This window comes from Lactuca sativa, chromosome 5, assembly GCF_002870075.4.
Source record: "Lactuca sativa cultivar Salinas chromosome 5, Lsat_Salinas_v11, whole genome shotgun sequence".
In the NCBI taxonomy this organism is placed as follows: Eukaryota; Viridiplantae; Streptophyta; class Magnoliopsida; order Asterales; family Asteraceae; genus Lactuca; species Lactuca sativa.
In genome coordinates this window covers 94,484,132-94,493,715 of record NC_056627.2, presented here as the reverse complement: position 1 = coordinate 94,493,715, position 9,584 = coordinate 94,484,132, and the positions used below count along the sequence as shown (strand labels likewise).

The 9,584-nt window shown below is 30.8% G+C and overlaps 1 protein-coding gene and 1 long non-coding RNA gene across 4 annotated transcripts; both read left to right on the top strand.

The window, feature by feature from the left end:
* The first annotated feature begins 2,070 nt into the window (after nt 1-2,070).
* Nucleotides 2,071-4,792, top strand: LOC111916136 (uncharacterized). 3 transcript variants are annotated; one of them, XR_006192284.2, is made up of 6 exons: nt 2,071-2,461; nt 2,570-2,615; nt 2,749-3,111; nt 3,543-3,599; nt 3,723-3,815; nt 4,521-4,792. It is a non-coding gene; the product is annotated as an uncharacterized LOC111916136 (long non-coding RNA). The 3 variants fall into 3 exon arrangements; XR_008224312.1 differs by lacking the exon at nt 4,521-4,792 and having other exon boundaries at nt 2,071-2,419; nt 2,529-2,615; nt 3,723-3,922; XR_002858412.3 differs by having other exon boundaries at nt 2,072-2,615.
* A 3,005-nt stretch (nt 4,793-7,797) lies between these two features.
* Nucleotides 7,798-9,335, top strand: LOC111916135 (putative F-box protein At3g23970). The gene is made up of 2 exons (XM_023911767.2): nt 7,798-8,002; nt 8,140-9,335. The coding sequence occupies exon 2, from the start codon at nt 8,290-8,292 to the stop codon at nt 9,190-9,192; it is 903 nt and encodes a 300-aa protein (XP_023767535.1). The 5' UTR covers nt 7,798-8,002; nt 8,140-8,289; the 3' UTR covers nt 9,193-9,335.
* The last annotated feature ends 249 nt before the right edge of the window (nt 9,336-9,584 follow it).

Sequence of the window (9,584 nt, the reverse complement as noted above, 5' to 3'; positions counted from 1 at the left end):
TATGAAATAACGGCTGTTTTTTTTTAGCATTTAACACTTGGATATCATTTAGGTTGCTATAGATAGAAGAAAAAAAGAAAATACTAAAAAATGAGAAATAAAAATGTACAACTAGAAATACGGACAAAAGAGAATACCAATTTCTAGATTTCAGGTCAAACCTAATCAAAATCGACAAAAGAATTAGGGTGCTAATTAGGTTGGGTTCAGGTTAGCGGGTTACGGGTTGGAATGAATCTACTGAAACCAACTCATATTTGTATTTAACTTGGCGGGTTTGAAACATCAACACAAACCAACCCAAACCACATAACTTGTTTAGTTATACAGGTTCGCGGGTTCATGGGTCGGTCTTAGATTCATGGGTCAGTTTGGTTACTGGGTGTGTTCGGGTTACCGGGGCTCGATGTCGGACGGGTCTGATGCCAGGCGGAGCCTGATGAGTAGACAGTATGCTAGTTATTTGTATGTGTTTTTATGATTATCGGGTACAATCCGATGTCGGGCCGGGTCTAATGACCATTTTGTATGCTATGTATCTTTGTGATTATTGCATGTGTATATGTTTACTTGATATATGTTATATGTATGCTGGGTAGGGCCCAATCTATTACCGAGCGGGGCTCGATGCCGGGCGCGGCCCGTTGATAGGGTGGGGCCCATTGTGTGTTTATTTGTATGTGTATGATATGTGGTAACTTGGGGAACTCATTAATTTTTGTGCTTACGATTTTCAGTTTATGTTTCAGGTACTTCGGTTTTCAAATGGAAGAGCTCGGGATGATTGTAGAGCACACACCAAATGGTTTCCGCATTTTGTGAATTACTCTTATTTGATAGTGTTTCGATAAAATTTTGATTACCTTGGTTTTATGGAAATGACATGTATCGACTATTATTTTAAATCTAAAAACGAAAATTTTATGCCATTATTTTGGAGACGTTACATTGTTGGACCGGTTGAAAAAAAAGCACCAAAGGAGAAAGAAGGGTTGTTCAATCATGCTTCATGCGTGTTTGGAGTTTCCAAACTTGTGATTTTTTCTCTTCAATATCTAGAAATTAAAGTTGAGGGTATGATAATAAATGCATAATATTTTATGTGGACGGGAGAAATATTTCGTGTATATATCATCTCCCTTATATAAATAGATGGGTAAAAATTGATATTATTCCGAAGAAAAAGCTAATCAGTTAATTTAATTTAACTATGCTTCCTAAGTATAAAGTATTTTTTCTTTATACTATAGATTTCAAAATACATAAAAGTAACTGTGGCTATGAAAGCTCCTTAGTTCGATTTCTTTATAATTCATAAACAAACTTAAAAATCGTAAACGAACTTGAGCCGAGTCTAGGCTTGTTTAGAAGGAGCCGAGCTTGGGTAAGCTCACATTTAGTTCGACTCGGTCTATTTATATCTTTACTTGGTCCTTATTCGATGTACAAAGAAAATGTTTATAAAAAATCAAAATTGGTACACATCAAAGTCCAAAGCTTTTATTACCACAAAAGGTGATTGTAAAAAAAAAGCAAAAAAAAAAAAAAAACAAATATAATAATCTCACTTTAGTTTTTCATTGGTTGGAACAGGTGGTAAGTAAGTTTTTATTAACAACCAAGTCTCAAGTCTCACCATCTAAAATAATTATTTTTCCTTCTCAAATATAATTTTTCAAGAACATGAGAGGATTCTAAGGTTTCAAAGGTAATTTTATAGATGGGACCTACATATTTTCTTTTAAAAAAATAATTAATATATTATTATTATTATTATTATTTTTTAACGGACAAACTAACTAAACCTAAACTACTCCTAAATACAATCTATGTTTTCTAAAAGTCTTGAAGTCATAACCTCTCATTTGAAAAAGTCACACGTTAACGTTAGGCCAAAGACCAATATATTATTTGATTTAGAAAATAAAAAGCCCACGTATCCCCTAATCTAATAAATAAAAGCATTTTCGCCACGTGGCAGTCATTTAGCCCTCCCTAATCGAATTATCCCGCCTATTTTATGCAAGTGAATTTCCGCTTATGCCCCTGTTGTTGAATACGTATATGGTTTTGAATTCCTGTAATCCCAATTGTTGATCTCCTTAGATCTTGCCGATTTCTAATTGACCCGATCATCTCAAATGCCTTTAATTTAGGAACCTGGTTGTATTTCCAAATGAATTCCGTAACTTACTTTTTTCTCTGTTCTTCAATATCAATTATTCATACTCAATCTCCATCCCCAATTTCAGTTGGATCGTCACTTTTTCTTCAACCTCTCCTTAAATCGGAGATGTTATCTGTATATCATTCCCTTTCCACCATTATTTTAATTATCAAGCTTACATTGTCTTACATAAAGTCTCGATTCAGATGGATCCATTGAAAATTAGTTAAATCGATCGGAGGTTGTGTGAAGGTCGGAGCTCTCATAGATACATACACACTTAAGACGAAATAGGTTTTGAGCATATTCATGATTGATGTGAATTTACCCATTCTTGATTTTTATGTTTCCTTTGTTTTAGATTAAATCGTAATATAAGATTAAGGGATATAGTTATTTTAGATCGGAGAACTTCAAGATGTACCGAGAATTAACCTGAAAAAAGAAGGTATTTTTTCATCTGATTACACAAAAGTTGGCTCAATCAACTTCTTATTTCATCCATTTAGATGCAAATTAATTAAATCTCTTCCTTATACTCGGTTTTTTTACTTTTGATTTGTTGGATTCCATTTCTGCAGATAGAAATGGATAAAGAACCAGTACAAATGATGGTGCCTCATGGTGATTGTCTCTGAAAGGATTTCACTGATGGTGGAACTGGTGAACTTCACAAAGTTATGTTGTAATCTGTATTTTTTTCCCTTCCATTTTTTTAGAAAATATCACAAAGTTACTGATGAGGTGCTCATAAAGTACATGGTATTTTCCAGATTCAGGACAATTCCTTTCCTTTTACAATCAACCACACCTTGGAATTTAGTTTTCTTTCAAAATCTCATCTATGGTTTCTTTTAGGTTTAAAAAACAGTTTTCATAACTACATGAAGATCAACAAAAAAGGAATGAAAGAAGTTTGAATAAGGGCAATCGAATTCTATCAGGTAGAATGCTATTACTCATCCATCCTTGCATATATTGTTTCTAGAGTTTTTGGTTTATAGTGATGAAATCGGTTTTAACAAATTTGTTTCACTTTATAATTCTTCTCTTGGATCTTTTTGTGAAATTTGTCGATAAAGTGACATTAATATGCAATAATACTTGGTGATAGGACATATATTTGGGATGAAGATGCCTTTGATTTTTAGTTGTTAGTTTCACTTTGTAGTGGTTCATATTTTCTTTCAGTTTTAGATAATAAGGACCTGATGAGTACAAATTTTTTTCTTCCTTTTCTTTATTGGAATGGTGTACATATGATAAGTTTTTGGGAACAAAAGAAGCACCATATATGTTTTTGAGTTTTTTGTCCCTTCCATATTCCTTGTTTATCTGCTTATCCTCATTATCTATTTCTTGATAACTATTGCAGCAATAGCCTTTTTTGAGTTGTCTGGAAAGCTTGCAGGCGACACCAATCGAGTTAAGGGTGAGTGAGTCTTTTGTTCACTTCTTTCCTCTCTGTTTCATATAGATAATAGATAGTAGAAATAGATTTTCAAGAAACTAAATTAATATGATAAATAATGGTTTAATTGACAATTTTTTTCAGGTAGGTGTGACACTGTTGTTTACTGAGCCATCAGATGCAAGGAAACCAAAAATAAGATGGAGGATGTTTTTAAGGGTAGTGAAGTACTTAATGGTGGGCTTGATCATGTCACTCTGTTATTTAATGTAAAAAATGATTTTATGTGAATTTAACAACTTTTATTTAAATAAACAAATAAAACAAGTAATTTGTTTTCCAAATTACTTTTATTTAATATTAACAAATTATTATTGTTATAAAAAGTAATTTGTTAATTATAAAATATTTATTTTTCAAAAAAACACTCCTGTTCCAAAAAACACTACTGTTGGAAAACTAAAACAAGTAATTTGTTAATTATATTCGAGTTTAACGCTAAAAAAGTATCTTACTATAATAAGTTGTTCTTCAGTACATTATTAGTATGTATAATAAATATAATCACCATAGTTTGAGTTTAATTTTATTCCTATTTCTAGGTGGAATATTTTATTTCTGTTTATTTGCTTCTTTTTCTATAATAAACTGTATTTTCAAGTTTATAGAGCCGTCATAGGGCATAGTTTTGTTATCAATGATCTTGCTTATTTGTTAGGGCTATTATCATTATAAGTTTCACTTTATTGCTCCTCATTTGTGTTGATTAATAGTTCTTATTAGGCAGGAGGTAAACCAAAGCATAAACTATCAAGTATGCATTGCTATTAGCTGTTAATGCCCAATATAATTTTTTTTCTTAAATTGAACGAAAATTTTGCTATTAGCTGTTAATGTCCAATATAATTTTATTATTCTTGGTTTTTTTGTTCTTATAAGCAGTGTTTACAACTTATTCCGGCAAGCATGCAACTACGCAAATGAAGTCTAAGCTATTGTTTTGGACAAACGAAATTGATGGGTGTTATATGGGACTAACTCTGAAAGCTTTATCCAGATGATCATCTTCTCCCTTGATGTTGCCTGACCAATATTAACATTTGAAATCTATTTGTTATATGGGTCTATTTTTGTGAAAATTGGATCTATGTTTTTTACATTTTTAACTCATCCAAATGACAAAAAAGAACAAAAATGGTCAAATTTACCAACAAGTCCAAAAGGGCCATTTTTTGTATATTTACTTAACCAGGGACCATTTATGTTAACTTATTTAACCATGGACATCATTAGTAACATTTTTTCCCTATACCAATAATAATAATAATAATAATAATAATAATAATAATAATAATAATAAGTAGAATGCTATTAGATGCAAAAAGAACATCCAAAACTGGTCAAAAATCACTAAATGACCATTTCTGAAGAATCTATTTTGGTTTTTCTTATGATTATAATTAATGTTTTTTTTTTGTTTGGTTTAAAGCGAAACAAATGAACAAAATTAAAGAATTTGTAATTAGCAAAAATGGTCAAAGTGACCATAAAGATAAAAATGGTCGTTTTCACTAATAAAACTACTTTTAATTTTGATTAATTCAATAAAGTATAATGCTATTTAGTGCATTTAAAGCATGAATTCGTCAAATGCAATAAATAAAAATATACTTTTACACATATAATCAAATTTGCCAAAAATACCCTTCGATTGTCAATCATGCTCTTTAATTAATGAATTTCCTATAATACCCTTACCTAAGATGTGCCTAAAATCAAAATCTTCCATATTGGCTCAACAACATAATTATATTTAATGCGATAAATAGCAACCTACTTCATAAGATCGCATATTATTTTGTATGAAATTTTGGTTTTTTTTTTTTTTTTTTTTTGAAACTTAACTTTTGTGTGTGTTAGGTAAGAGGGTAAATAGAAACTCCAACGTTATTTAATGCATTTAAGCCATGTATCGGGTAAATACAACAAACACCAATCTACTTTATAATAATCAATTATTATTATTATTATTAATGCATTTGGGCCCTATATATGTTTTCCTGTCTAAGAAGTTGTTTATAAGAATGTACGTTTTTCTTACTTTCCCATATTGCCCTTACCTAACATGTGTTTTTCCTTGTGATATTTGTGAAAATTGGATCTACGTTCCATGATTTCTAACTATATTTGTTAGATTTAAGACATGAGTTTAGGTGAAGATATATATTTTTTGATAGATCTAATTTTTTCGGGCATAATAACTTCGAACATTGATTTATGTGGAATGTGGCTTAAAGAGGAACTGAGAAATCATTTTTTGTATTTTTTCCCCTCCTTTCTGATGCAAGGGTAAGGGTTACTAATTATGCAATATAAACAGGGAATGGAATCATTCTGGTTTTGTTAAATTTACTCTGTTTGTTTTGTATTATCTGCTAAAAGTATTTCTTCTTTATTGGAGTTGGATGTTTGTGAAATTTGATTGTGCTTTGATTCATTCAATAACCTGAATAACCTGAATGTTCAATTTAGATAATATAATTGACAGCTGCAACTTTTACTTATCTCTCATGGTTATCTCCTGAAAAGCTCACACTTTTGTTGTTAGTTATCCAATAAGTATGTTTTCCTGGTTTGTTATGTCTCTAAGTAGTTTATTTGCATGGGAACCGATTTAAACAATATAATTTGAACATAATTATGTTGACTGTTGTGGCTGCATATTTTTGGTTGTTTATCTTAGTAACATCTTGAAACGTTTGGATTGTTTCTCTTATTTTGAAAACTATTTAGCCGTTGGTATTATATGTTTATATATGAATATTAGCAATGTACTTTTACTTTGTTTTTTTGCCCATATTAGTAATGTACTTCCATTATGTTACCCGTGTAACATTATACTTTAGCTTGTGAGTAAATATTATAAATTGTAAATATTTATTGCATCTTTCTTATTTGTATAAATATGCTAATTATTTAATAAAAGTGTGTATGAAAGGTGAACATCTATAATAACTCGGTCATAACATTTGCTTGAGGCATATGGAAATGATTGTTTTCTCAACTATCTAATATTTCTGCTTATCCCATCAATTGTACTTCCTTTCAAATGGCTTGAATTTTTTAACATAAGTTTGGTAACAATTTTTGTACCTATTTATTTTTCATTCTGGTTGTATCCAATTGCAAAATATTATGTTAGAAATCATTTAAATACAAATTTGTTTGGGACAGTTCTTTTATGTTGTGATTTTGTCATTATATAGTAAAAAGAATTTGATTTTTTTAGGGTAAATCTGAAAATAACAAGCTCTTTTTGAGTGTTTAGGTGGTTTTTGGTGTATACTTAATATGAATTTTGTTGGTCATGACTCATAAGTGTGCAAACGAAAAAAAAAAAAAATCAAACCTATTCATGTTGCGTTGTGGTAGATCTCTAATGGAATAAAAAGCAAACTATAATTTTTTATTTATATAAATACACCATTAACCGTAAAGCTTTACTTAGAAAAACCTATATAAAGAATACTTTACAAATTTATTATTACACTTATAAAGAAGTGTACAATTTATGATAAAACATTGTATTTTTGCAATAAAATTTCATTCCTTTTAGTAATCAAATTTTGCAAAATGAAATACTTTGTTAGAAGGTCTTAAGTCATGATTTTCTTAATTATTTTTTACTTATACGACTCCAAAATAACTTACTTTTTAACATTAATATTTTACAAAGGAAGATTTTCATTTTGCAATATACTAGCAAATTTACAATATAATTACGAAACATTGTTTTTTTTTTTCTTACTTTTATGTTTTTGGTTATACAGAAATTTAAAAATTATACAATTATTTGTATTTGTTAAGTATATCTCTAATTGTAATGTAGATTTTATGTTTAACAAACTATAAGACCCAACAAGTTGTTTTATAATGCACCATTTATATTTTCTAATTCAAGTGTTATTGTTTAGGTTTATTTTGTTTTTTGTTTTGCTACGCCATTAATTGTGGGTATCATCTTCATTTAAAAAAATTATGCAATTTAAACATGTATGTTCGTGTAAAAATAAGGATGAAATTTTATAAGTTTTTGATTTTGTATTACCATTTTTAATTATCAATATTATTTTTCGTCCTTACCCGTAGTTTCCAAGGTTATAACCTAGTTAAAATAGCCCATTAAATCAAGTCGGTTGATTAATGGAGTCTTGTGCAATCCATTGAATATCCCTATTAAAACTCATATCAACTCAAATATTGTAAAATCTATTAAACATACGAAAATCTATTTCACAGATGTGCATGGAAGACGACGATAACAGCAATTCAAGCAATCAACTCAACGATGATGGCGATGAGAACCAAATTTTGCAGCAACTTCTACGTACCAATATTTCCAGAAACACAAAAGAATTGTTTTGGTATGATATTCGAAACTTTCCTGATTCGTTGCTTATTGAAATTCTTGCTAGATTACCCGTGAAATCTATTTTTAGTTTTAAAAGTGTGTGCAAGCATTGGCAAACCCTAATTTCTCACCCTTCCTTCTGCCTCTCAGAATCTTGTATAGGTACACTTGGCTACCGAACTTCAAGGAGTTTGTTAATCGTCTTGGTACTGAAATCCAGAGTTCGTCCGAATTCTCTGTTCTTTTTCTTTCTACCCCTGAAGAACAATTACTATATACGATCAGTTTAGGGTTTTATCTATGAGTAATGGTTTGGTTCTGTGTTGCTGGCGTTCGCCAACACCATTTGATTACTACATCTGTGATCCACTCACTCGACAATGGATCACTTTACCTAGACGTGGACCCAAGTATCACGAGTTCTTCAAGGAAGGGCTTATTACTAGGGTTAATGAAGATCATATGCTTACTAGTTATATAGTTGTGAGGTTAAAACATTTTAAATCGAATTATCTCAATTTAGAGATTTTTTCATCCCAAACGGGCAAATGGATCGGCAACAAGCTACCTTGCCCGATTTCTATCAAATTGTGGGAACGGGTCGAAGGCTCAATCTATTGTTACGGGGCTCTCCATTGGCAAGTTATTAATGATAAGGGGATTCATGTCATGCTTGCGTTTGATCCTTACAAAGATCCAAAATGTGTTCGCCTAATTTCATTCCCAGATGACAGAGATTTCCAGAGTGAGGAAAACGACATTGGAACTTTACAGTTATGTGGGGAGAGCCAAGGGACCCTTCGTTATTTCGAGGTGGCTCATGGTCGCAAGCAGTTCTATTTGTTCAGCATGTGGTCTATGAAGGATTATGAGAAAGGAGAATGGTGTTGTGAGTTTAGAGTGAGACGTAGCGATCTTCATTCTAACGATCTGGAATTGAGTAATTGGCTGTCTCGGTACGGATGGTTTACTCCTTTATCGTTTCATCCGTTAAATCCAAATGTTGTGTATATGTATTGCATGGAGCCTGGGCGTATTGTTTCGTATAATATTCTGAATAGAAGGCTGGATGTTGCTTCTAAACCGATTGGTCAATTCATTTCATCGTATTTTGCAATCCCGTTTGTATTACCAAGATGGCCGGTGCTTGTTCCAATTGCCAGCGTTAAAAGTAAAAAAGAGAAGGTAGAGTGCAGAAATTAGCTATGTATTTTACTATTTTTACAAATATAGGCAATGTACTTCGTAATTTTATCATGCTTACATTTTCTGCACAAAGTGTACCAAAATTTAAGTGTCTTGTTTGGACAATTGATTATTGATCAGTCATTACATTTTTCAAATAACTGAAGTAGCTATGATACCTTTGTCCGGTTAAAGTTCACTGTTGTAAATGGTGTTCTGTTTTGTTTAATTCACTCACATTTAATTGTGTTCACTTCATTGACTTTGACCAAACTGTAGCATTGATACACAACAAAATTAAATGAAAAAATATATTACATTTTTATGGCTAAAGGAAAAGATGCGGTTAGAAAATCTAATGTGATACTTTCTAAGTATGGGTTCAGATTCAATCTAAACTCTAGTGGGGA